We start from the raw sequence: 11,781 nt of genomic DNA on the forward strand, positions 1-11,781 counted from the left end.
CTGCTGATTGAAACCAGCAACACACCTTCTTGTCCGGTGGAAGTGATGTCCACTCTGAACTGAAGCTGGCCGCTCACATTGTCTGTCGGGAGGCGGCGACACAAGTTATAGCTGACCTGGTGATTCCTACAGACACACACACACACACACACACACACACACACACACACACACAAGCTGTTTATCTGGATCTGTGTGACTGGTAAATAAAGCTCTTTAAAGTACAGTAATTATGTCTTATGCTAGTTTAGAAGTTGAAATTAATGCAGTCTGGCTCCTACTGGAAGGAATGAATATCTGCAAGCCTCAATTAGAAAACTTCTAGTCATTTTGTCTGAACTTTCTCCTGAAAAGTAGATAAATTAATATGATAAGGTCAGAAGAGGACAAAAGTGAGTTGTAGGAGGATAATGAGTATGTAGTAGTAGTATGTTGTTTAATAACTTATTGTTTGAAACAAACTTATCCAGGTGTGAATTTAGTTGTGTTTCTTATTTAATGGAAACACCACAATTGTGAAATTTATTTTTTTGACATTAGTGGAAAGTTGATACAACACTGGACATATTTGCAATGTAAATGCAGTTAATGATAAATATTGAGATGCATGTATAGAACTTTTACAAGAGCAACAGAGAGGCCAACATGAAGTATTCCCTGTGGAAAAAGTTCTTTGGTTCCATCAGTTCTTTAGTTTTCAAACCATAATCGTCAGGGCACACCACCCTGCATCTTTTAGATGTTTCCTTGTTTCAGCTCCCCTGATTTCAATCGATTAACAAGCTTTTGCTGAACTGTAGTAATCTAAACCTAGTTAGATTATTATCCAATTAAAGATTAGAACATTTCTGTTATCTCTAAAGATAACTAAAGTGATGTGTCATTTTAGCAGCGACACATGTAAAACACTCAGTGTGTGCCTTAAGGATCAAGGTTGAAAACCCCTGTTTTTGACATTTCAGTTGTACAGCACAGTTTTGTGTCTGGGTGTGAACTCACTCAACTGTTGTTGGCCCCTCAAGAAGTCTCTGCACGGGGATGATCAGATGACCCAGAAAGCGCTTGATAATTGGTCGGCTCTTGGCAAACTTGTCCTTCACTTCAATCTCCAACACATCACTCATGAGAGCCACAAAGGTGTACTTCTACAGAAAACAGAGATACAAAAACCTAGATACTTGATAATTCTTAGTGTTAAATTGGTGGACAGAACAGGTAATAAAAAGTTTCAGAAAAACTCTAACACACACATTTTTCAAGAATTGGACATCTGCTGATATCCAAAGTCTTAAATGCATGACCAGGGCGAATGAGTTTATCAAAGCAAAGGGGCTTACCTCCCCATGCCACACAGGGTTGATGGTATTGGCTATAATGGTGGAGCGCCTCTCCTGGCCATGATGAGTGAATTTGGGGAGGCCGCTCCTCTTCCCAGGCAGGATGGACATCTTCAAGTATGGGTCAGGGTTAAAAAACATCCCCTTCTTCAACCCCACTGCCTGAATATCTGAAACAGTAGCAGTTATAGGCATCTTTCTTGTCAATACCAATAGTGCTAGCATAGGCATCACAACGTTGGCTTTATATCACCTGAAGAACATTTCTAGGATTAAAGAAATTCTAGAAACTCTTTGAAAGATCTCAAAGAAACTAGTCCATATGTTTGACTTTAGTCAACCTGATTACTGCCTAAAAAGTCAATGAAACAATTGCAGTTGATCCAGAAGCAAATCCCCTCCATTCCTAAGTCCTTATACTGGCTCCCTGTAGCCCAGTGTTGTGTGCCCACCTTATTACTGAATTAGCCAGAACACTGAATTAAATCATCACAAAAACCACCCAGTTGCTTTATTGAACAATGTCCATCATCCAACTTCGCGCTCATACCCCTGAACTACAATACTCATTATGTGATCGCGTAAGCACATAGTGAGTACATGACTTTAGGGTGCATTCACACCAGTCCTGTTTAGTCCGCTTTAATAGAACTCTAGTTCTTTTCTCTCGAAAGTCCTGCTCATTTTGGGAGGTGTGAATGCACAATCAAACTCTAATGCTGACTAAAACAGCCCAGCCACCCTACAGAGAAAACCCATTTCGGTCGCTTGTATCCTGGACCTCATTCTTTCAGTCATGACCCACAACTCATGACCACAGATGAGGGTTGGAACATAGATTGACCAGTAAATTGAGAGCTTCACTTTTTGACTCAGCTCTCTCTTCACCATGACAGACCAGTAGAGCGCTCGCTTCACTGCAGATGCTGGCGCTAATCCGTCTGCCGATCTCCCGCTCCATTTTTCCCTCATTTGTGAGCAAGATCCCCAGATACTTAAACTCCTCCTGCTTGGGACCGGAGGAGTTTCCCCTCCCTACCACCGGCAAGGAAGGGGAACAATTTTTCAATTAGTTTGAATCGTTTGATAGTGCAGTGTGAACGCAAACTGCACGAGTTGAAAATGTAACAAATTTTGCAACTCTGGTCCCGAATCGAGTCTTCTGGACTATCAGATGTGAAAACACAAAAATACTGTTGTTAGTTTATAAATCACTTTACAGCATAAAACCAAAATAGGCAAGGCAAGGCAAGTTTATTTATATAGCACTTTTAAACAGTACCACTGACCAAAGTGCTGTACAATCACAAGATTAAACAAATAAAAATCAAAATTAAAACACATCAAAACCAACAATGCAGTGACGTAAAACACTNTTTTTTGACATTAGTGGAAAGTTGACATAACACTGGACATATTTGCAATGGAAATGCAGTTAATGATAAATATTGAGATGCATGTATAGAACTTTTACAAGAGCAACAGAGAGGCCAACATGAAGTATTCCCTGTGGAAAAAGTTCTTTGGTTCCATCAGTTCTTTAGTTTTCAAACCATAATCGTCAGGGCACACCACCCTGCATCTTTTAGATGTTTCCTTGTTTCAGCTCCCCTGATTTCAATCGATTAACAAGCTTTTGCTGAACTGTAGTAATCTAAACCTAGTTAGATTATTATCCAATTAAAGATTAGAACATTTCTGTTATCTCTAAAGATAACTAAAGTGATGTGTCATTTTAGCAGCGACACATGTAAAACACTCAGTGTGTGCCTTAAGGATCAAGGTTGAAAACCCCTGTTTTTGACATTTCAGTTGTACAGCACAGTTTTGTGTCTGGGTGTGAACTCACTCAACTGTTGTTGGCCCCTCAAGAAGTCTCTGCACGGGGATGATCAGATGACCCAGAAAGCGCTTGATAATTGGTCGGCTCTTGGCAAACTTGTCCTTCACTTCAATCTCCAACACATCACTCATGAGAGCCACAAAGGTGTACTTCTACAGAAAACAGAGATACAAAAACCTAGATACTTGATAATTCTTAGTGTTAAATTGGTGGACAGAACAGGTAATAAAAAGTTTCATAAAAACTCTAACACACACATTTTTTAAGAATTGGACATCTGCTGATATCCAAAGTCTTAAATGCATGACCAGGGCGAATGAGTTTATCAAAGCAAAGGGGCTTACCTCCCCATGCCACACAGGGTTGATGGTATTGGCTATAATGGTGGAGCGCCTCTCCTGGCCATGATGAGTGAATTTGGGGAGGCCGCTCCTCTTCCCAGGCAGGATGGACATCTTCAAGTATGGGTCAGGGTTAAAAAACATCCCCTTCTTCAACCCCACTGCCTGAATATCTGAAACAGTAGCAGTTATAGGCATCTTTCTTGTCAATACCCATAGTGCTAGCATAGGCATTACAACGTTGGCTTTCTATCACCTGAAGAACATTTCTAGGATTAAAGAAATTCTAGAAACTCTTTGAAAGATCTCAAAGAAACTAGTCCATATGTTTGACTTTAGTCAACCTGATTACTGCCTAAAAAGTCAATGAAACAATTGCAGTTGATCCAGAAGCAAATCCCGTCCATTCCTAAGTCCTTATACTGGCTCCCTGTAGCCCAGTGTTGTGTGTCCACCTTATTACTGAATTAGCCAGAACACTGAATTAAATCATCACAAAAACCACCCAGTTGCTTTATTGAACAATGTCCATCATCCAACTTGGCGCTCATACCCCTGAACTACAATACTCATTATGTGATCACGTAAGCACATAGTGAATACATGACTTTAGGGTGCATTCACACCAATCCTGTTTAGTCCGCTTTAATAGAACTCTAGTTCTTTTCTCTAGAAAGTCCTGTTCATTTTGGGAGGTGTGAATGCACAATCAAACTCTAATGCTGACTAAAAAAGCCCAGCCACACTACAGAAAAAACCCATTTCGGCCGCTTGTATCCTGGACCTCGTTCTTTCAGTCATGACCCACAACTCATGACCACAGATGAGGGTTGGTACATAGATTGACCAGTAAATTGAGAGCTTCACTTTTTGACTCAGCTCTCTCTTCACCACGACAGACCAGTAGAGCGCTCGCTTCACTTCAGATGCTGGCGCTAATCCGTCTGCCGATCTCCCGCTCCATTTTTCCCTCATTTGTGAGCAAGATCCCCAGATACTTAAACTCCTCCTGCTTGGGACCGGAGGAGTTTCCCCTCCCTACCACCGGCGAGGAAGGGGAACAGTTTTTCAATTAGTTTGAATCGTTTGATAGTGCAGTGTGAACACAAAGTGCACGAGTTGAAAATGTAACAAATTTTGCAACTTTGGTCCCGAATCGAGTCTTCTGGACTATCAGGTGTGAAAACACAAAAATACTGTTGTTAGTTTATAAATCACTTTACAGCATAAAACCAAAATACATTAAAGAACTTTTGTCGTATCAACCTTCAAGACCACTCAGGTCTTCTTCTTGTAGTTTGCGCTGCAGCTCCAGAACCAGAATTAAACAACAAACCAACATTCAGTTTTTATGCAATAAATCTGGACCAAACTTGCAGAAAACCAAAAAAACAGCTGAAACATTGAGATTTTTTAAATCAATTTTAAGAACCCAGCTGTCTAGATCTGTATTTGACTAATAATAACTGGAACATTGATCAATATCTTTGATAATGAGTATTCTTGATTTTGATGATGGCATTTGACAAAATGGAATATTTGCCGCTTGTTTCATGATAGTTTATTGTGTTGTTTTTATGCTGTAAATTACTTTGAACTGCCTTGTTACTTAAATGTGCTTTACAAATTATTTTTACTTGGCTGTGTGTGTTACTCCTCTTACCTGACAGGGTGAAGCTGACAAGTTTTCGACAATGTTCACTTCCCGACTGCTCTTCCACTTGGCCTTCACTTCTCACCTATTTCAAAAACAAACAAATGCATGGAGAAGTGATTTTAGTTTAATCTCACTTCAACTTCAAAAACAAAAAAAAATCAGCTATGATTCTGGCCTGTCTGCCTGCTCTGTTTTTCTCCTCAGCTCTCACCTCTGCAATCAATCTCATCTGATCCACCTGCATGCTGCTGTGCTACAGTGCACTCATGCTCATGTCATCCACCTGTTCACCAGCAGTTATATTCAGCTCTCAGGCAGAGTGTCACATTTTTAAAAGCCCATGAGTGAGCCCAGCATTTCCTTCTTTATGGTCATGACCATGTTTTCTCTGTTGAATTTCCCTGTCTTGCCTTTACGGCGCTTCTGATCAATTTCTCTGTGAAACAACTCATATAATCATCTCAAGGTTGTAACTTTGAGTTTAATCAACAGATGCTGTTAAAAAAACAATAACAAAATTGTAAAATAAATAAAGATCTTGTTCTTAGTTTTTTGTTTTTTTTTATTCGCCAACAGAATCAGTCTTTTTCTATCTTTTGTCACTCAAGCCTGACAAAAGTCAGTCACCAAACCTGGGTTTCCAACACACTGTGTTTTTATAAGTTTTCATTGCTGCTAAGAGGATGGAAGCTGGTTGAAAAGGCTGGTCTTCCTGAAAATGTGAGTGTAGGTCTTAGGGAAAATTCCATTTTAATGTAAAACGAGAGATTACTAGATAAAAGAAATTTATAGTTGCTAATTTTTGGTGGCTCAATCATACTATCACACATAATCATTGTGAATTTGAAAACATTTGCCCTTGCCAAAGCTATGAGGGGGAAAACCACATATTCCAGTTGCTTGAAATAATCTGTAAATTAATTTACCCCCTTCTCTCCTGATCCCTAACCATAAAAGTTGTGGTACTAGTGACAACCAACGGAACAAAACAAAGGCAATTTGGATATGGATGATAAAGTATTAAATCACACACTTACTGGCACTCCTGGGTTCTTCACAGTGATGCAAGGAGTTGTTGCTCTTAATGCTCCACTTATTCCATGATAATATTTGAAACAGATCTTTGTCTCAGCTGCAAAGAGAAATTCCCCCCCAAATTTTCTGTACATGAAAAGCATTCAAAGAGCAGAATTGGGCATGTCTGCAATAATTCCCCACCCCCCCACCTCACATTTCAATCAGAAATGTAGCACCACCTACTGGCTGAACAATTTCTTAAGGGTAAACAAACAAACCAAGCTAGGTTTTCCCTTGAACCTCTCTCTCTTTATCTCTCTCTCTCTGTCTCACTCACTCACTCACTCTCATATGTCCTCTGAGCTCGGGTCCTCTATCAGAGGCCTGGGAGGTTGAGGGTTCTCCTCCAGTATCTTGGCTGTGCCTAGAACTGCACATTTCTGGACTGAGATGTCTGATGTTGTTCCTGGGATCTGTTTGAGCCACTGCTCCAGTTTGGGGGTGACTGCCCCGAGGGCCCCGATGACCACAGGCACCACTGTGGTCTTCACCTTCCAGGCCTTCTCCAGTTCCTCTCTGAGGCCCTGGTATTTCTCCAGTTTCTCCTTTTTCCTGATGTTGTGGTCACTTGGTATTGCTACATCCACCACAACGGCTTTCCTCTGTTCTTTATCCACCACCACAATGTCCGGTTGGTTCTCCATTACCATCTTGTCTGTCTGGATCTGGAAGTCCCACAGGATCTTAGCTCGGTCATTCTCCACCACCTTTGGGGGTGTCCAACCTGCTGAGTGACAGACTGAAGCTCCTTCAGTCTGTCACTGAAGGAGCTTCCCAGTTCAGCTTCATGAATGTGATGGGAGATATTGGCCATTTCCATTGTTTCCAAAATGTTGCTAATGTCGAAAAAACACAATTTCCCCAGTGTTTTCATTAAGAAATTAAATTGCAATCACAGGTGAATAAGCTTATTTCCATTATGTGTCATTAAAATTATGGCAGTGACAGGTGCCATAATTATTCAAAATTCATCCGTCAGAGGAGATGTCAGCATCTTATTCAGGTGAAAGAGCAACAAGCCCCGGATACTTTGGAGCATCTACGACTGCGATGTTTTGGGGAAACTGTAGCCGGCAATTTTACAGAAGAGCGATGTATTCAACGATCAAATGACACACAGCTTTTTATGTACTGTGCGATTCTGTGAGAGCTCTTGTGTGAGAACAAAACCAAAAACACACCATCATCCTTCTACTACTTTCTGTCATCTTCTTTGTGGTTTTTGCCAGTAGTAACATCCAGTTGTTGATCACATGACTCATGTGGTGTGAATAAAGTGTTTCCATTGCAGTTTTGCAAAATATATCTATTTTGACACGACCGAAAAACCACCTCATCCTAGCACAAAAACGTTTTCGTGAAAAACTTTTTTTTTTTTTTTTTTTAATTGCCCAGTTTCCATTAAGTACATTTATTTTCCTAATTCCAAATTTCACAATTCCATGGTTTTAATTTTTGCCAGAGTCCTGTCTCTGAGGTAATCCTCCTTCAAAACTACTGGTAGCATATCTGTGAAGTAGCTAGCTCATGATTGCAGGAGAAGACAACAAATTCACCTGATTCAGTGTCTCAGTTTGGTGAGTTAAAGTTGCTTTGTGTAAAAAAATCTGAAAATCAGAACAGTATAAAATAGGTTATTTGGGGGCAAGGTTCTTCACTGCTACTCAGTTTATCTGCTTTAATGTTTTAAACAAAATCAAAATAAGACTAAATAACTAAAAAAAACAGCTGTAATTTCTGCAACTGTAAGAAGACTTGTTTTAGATAAAAGCAATTAGATGATGTTAGGTTTTCAGTTGTGGATCAATTGCATAATCAAATGTAGTAATCAGTTTTACTCATCAAGCTATTTTACTTAACAGCAAAAAACCCTGATTTCATACAAGAATTAAAAAAAAATCAAGCAAAAGACTAATTCAAATGTTGCTCATCTATTTTTAAATTTAAATGCATATTGCTCTGCTTCTTGACCAGAATTCACTTTACAGTGATATTTGTTAGGAATCATAACTGCTGAGAACCACAAATACTTGAGTCCCCCACTAAAAATATCTACAACTGCCTGTTTTAATAGTACAAACATCAAATATTAATATGTTTTAATAATCGCAGTAGCAGAAACTGACAGCTACAATTTACCCTATCTCTGCTGTTGAGGGTTACACCCAATCAGTGGCTAGCAAAATGAATGTTGCTGATGGATTGAATGCTTTGCAAATGCCAGTCATTAGCATTTTTAAGTAGCATTGTGTGTTGGTGTTTCAGCTTCAAGCTGCATTTTCTTCTGAATATTTTAAATAAATTTTAAAAAGTTGCTAATGGATACGTTTTGGACACTTTGAAGAGATCTAGTTAAAGGGAGGTCCTGTAAATAAATTGTCAAACTGATATGTTTGTGTGCACAACAAAGATTTTAAACTGTTATAAAAACTGGCTTTTTAAATTTTTTTCCCCAGGAAAACAACTAGATGATAATTATCCAAGAGAAGTAATTCCATCATTTTTTCCCAGAATTGATCCTTTCACAGGATGACAAAATGGCACATTATTTTCAATAATGGATTTCACATAATCCAACAGTTTAACAAGCAAGCTTTCATACAGGTCAACAGCAAAACTGGAGTAACGGCCCTGATAAAACTCACTTACCCTCCATGAAGTAGGGTTCAGGCTCCAGTCTCCACAAAACCTGTCCTTTTTGAGTACCATTTACTCCACGGTTCTTGGACTCCCAGACATTGGCCACACATGTCTCATCTGTAAAAAACACAACGTAATTTATTAAAAAGTTATATTTTAAGTGCACGAATCCTGGATTCTAACATTTATTACAATAAGCAAACTGTCATACTCCTGATTTCTATTAAACTTAATAAAAAACTATCCACATCTGTCCTGATCAAGTAAAAAAGAAAGCTCATTCGTTTATGTTTGGTTTCATAAAGCCTGATTAAACTCCTGTGTCTATCTGTTTACCTTCAAAGCTGGGCCATAAATGTTAAAACGTAAATATTACACTTTGGCAATAAATATTTGGCATTTATCAATCAATCAATCAAATTTTATTTGTATAGCACATTTCAGCAGCAAGGCATTTCAAAATACTTTACAAAATTAAAATAAAAACAGTGTGACATTGAATAAACAGTGAGAAAGAGAAAGAGATTTTGAAAAAGATTAAAAAAGATAAAAACATTAAAACCCCTTTTCGGACTTTAGTTAAACGTCGTTTAACTGGGACGTTTAGCTGGTCATGCACTAAGCAGAGGGATTACATTTATCCCTGCAATATAAATCTAGGCCCTCCATTCCCTTTCATGTACTTATCTTCTTCCATACATATTAATATTTTAGATCACAATGATAAAGGTTTTGATAGAGGAGAGCAATTGTGTGGATTTATCACTTCATAGTTTTTTTTACTATGCAAATCTTGAATGCCTGTTAAAAATGCAGAATTATCTTAAGTTATGGTTTACAAAACAATTTTCAGTCAAACTGATTTCTACAAAATAATGACAATAACAAAAATAACATAAAATAAGTAACTGGCTAATTATTAATCCCCTTTAAAGTGACTGACATAAATCAACAGAATAGAGTTTGCCAAAAGATGTGTGTGGGCCCCTCCATGGACAAGTCCAAGAAAGCTCTTTGGTCTGATGAGACTAAAATTGAGGCGTTTGTCTCTCAGATAAAATGCTATGTTTGGAGGAAACCACATCACCACAAACACACCATCCAGCATGAACAGCTTTCCAAGGAAAAATGGAGTTAAATTGCAGGGTGCCGAAGTGCTAGCCTCATTGAAACACACACACTTAGTGGAGTGGCCAGGACAAAGTCCCGATTTCAGTCCCAGAAAATATCAATGGGAAGAACTGAAGACGTGTATGAGCAAGGAGGGCAACGAACCTGACATACCTTCTAACAGTTCTGTCAAGAGGAATGATTCAAAATTCTGGCAAATTGTTTTTGAGAAGTTATAAAAGAATGTTTTACCCAATTATTCTATATGTTGGAAATATTGGTTTAATTATACTAATTTTAATGATGTTTAACTTTGGTACATGTTGAAATATTAGACTGATCATGATTGTTTTGAGTAGGCCTCAATTTAGGGTTAGACTTGGACTCAGGGTTTAATCAGTACATAACTTAATCAGTAGAACATTTTCTTAGATATAATAGTCACGATTTGATTAAAATTAGTCTAATCATAGTCTTTTATATTAGATCACATTCTTAACAGTGTATAAGTCAAACATTCATCTGAAAAATGTATTGAATGTAACATGTTTTGGTATTGAAACTGTTCATGTTTGTTTTATAAGAGTTTGAAGTTATTATGTGGAACATGTATTCATTTTTATAATCAAAATCTGCTGTTTGATGCACTGGGTCAGAGGAGAGGTCAGGAGAGCTCTGTGTGGTCCAGGAAACAGTTTGAGGCAGTTTGAAAGGATGAAAAACATGAATAGTTGATAAACTTCGGTCCTGCTTTCATTCTGTATGAAATGAACATATCTATTGTTCCTACCCTGAGAAAGTGCGGAGGGAGGACAGCTTAGACAGCGGATAAATTCATCCCTGGCCTTGGTAACACCTGCATGGTCTCTGGAGTACAAAAAGCACGTAATGAATGGTGCTGTTTGTGTGCAGGAGAGACCATCTCTGAACAGTACGTCAAAACACATCAGACAGTAAAGAACCCGTTTTGATATAAAAGTAATTGAGCTAAAACAGCTAGTCACATCACTGGGTGGAACTGTCTTGTAACTGCTAACAATGAGCAACAGGTAGGAAATGTCTCGTTTTCTCAACAATATATGTGTGTGTATGTCAGAAGTCTTGTTAACGGAATATTTTCCATATTTGACTCTTTTTTTACTGTCATTTTGACAGGTAATAATTCACATCCTTGACTGGTGCACATGGGCAGACATAATAGACTTTATGCAAAGAGTTCAACGCAGACGCAACTAAAATCAATCAATAAAAAAAATCCTTTCTGAATATCATCTAATGGACAATGAACAAAATGCATCTTTCTGACCAGGAGCTGACAGAGAGTTGAAGAGTTGAGAAACACTGGTCTAAACAGATGACACCCTTATCTTGAGGAAATAAATAAAAATGCAGAAGTTAATCAGACCGCAACATGCGCAGCCTGCTGCACAACCAATGCGGATGCGGCTCCACCACGCGAAGAATTAAACTTAGCTCACTCTGCCGTTTTAAGAAATGGGGCTGGAAGACATTACCCTCCTGTGCCCAGATGGAGAGTGGCGCTCAGGAGGAGCGAGGCAGACATAACATCTGTCCGTTTCGGAGAAGTGAAACCACACAAAAAGATCCTCAAAAAAATTCACACCCGGACTGCTCACAGCACAGTAAAGAATGCTGGGTTATTTAAAACATAATAAAACTTGCAGAGTTCAACTGATCAGTTTGGATCAGGCAGATCCAACTAACTGGTGAACTAGAGAAGATTTCTCTGCAGATGGGAACCAGGAGGAATTTGTG

The 11,781-nt window shown here is 38.7% G+C and overlaps 1 protein-coding gene across 8 annotated transcripts in view; it reads right to left on the minus strand.

Moving 5' to 3' along the window:
• Nucleotides 1–11,781, minus strand: part of LOC103130583 (E3 ubiquitin-protein ligase HECW2-like) — a 46,853-nt gene that overhangs the window by 28,670 nt on the left and 6,402 nt on the right. For 6 of the 8 annotated variants that reach the window (XM_016666034.1, XM_007542014.2, XM_007542013.2 and 3 more), the window contains 6 exons: nt 8,905–9,012; nt 6,216–6,310; nt 5,185–5,260; nt 3,525–3,694; nt 3,187–3,332; nt 26–126 (listed from right to left, as the gene is read on the minus strand). In XM_016666034.1, coding sequence (XP_016521520.1) covers nt 26–126; nt 3,187–3,332; nt 3,525–3,694; nt 5,185–5,260; nt 6,216–6,310; nt 8,905–9,012 — 696 coding nt within the window. Of the gene's footprint in view, nt 1–25; nt 127–999; nt 1,146–1,337; nt 1,532–3,186; nt 3,333–3,524; nt 3,695–5,184; nt 5,261–6,215; nt 6,311–8,904; nt 9,013–11,781 lie in introns of those variants that run through there. The other 2 variants (XM_016666036.1, XM_007542016.2) reach the window with 2 other exon arrangements.

This window comes from Poecilia formosa, unplaced genomic scaffold (assembly GCF_000485575.1).
Source record: "Poecilia formosa unplaced genomic scaffold, Poecilia_formosa-5.1.2 Scaffold650, whole genome shotgun sequence".
Taxonomy (NCBI): domain Eukaryota; kingdom Metazoa; phylum Chordata; class Actinopteri; order Cyprinodontiformes; family Poeciliidae; genus Poecilia; species Poecilia formosa.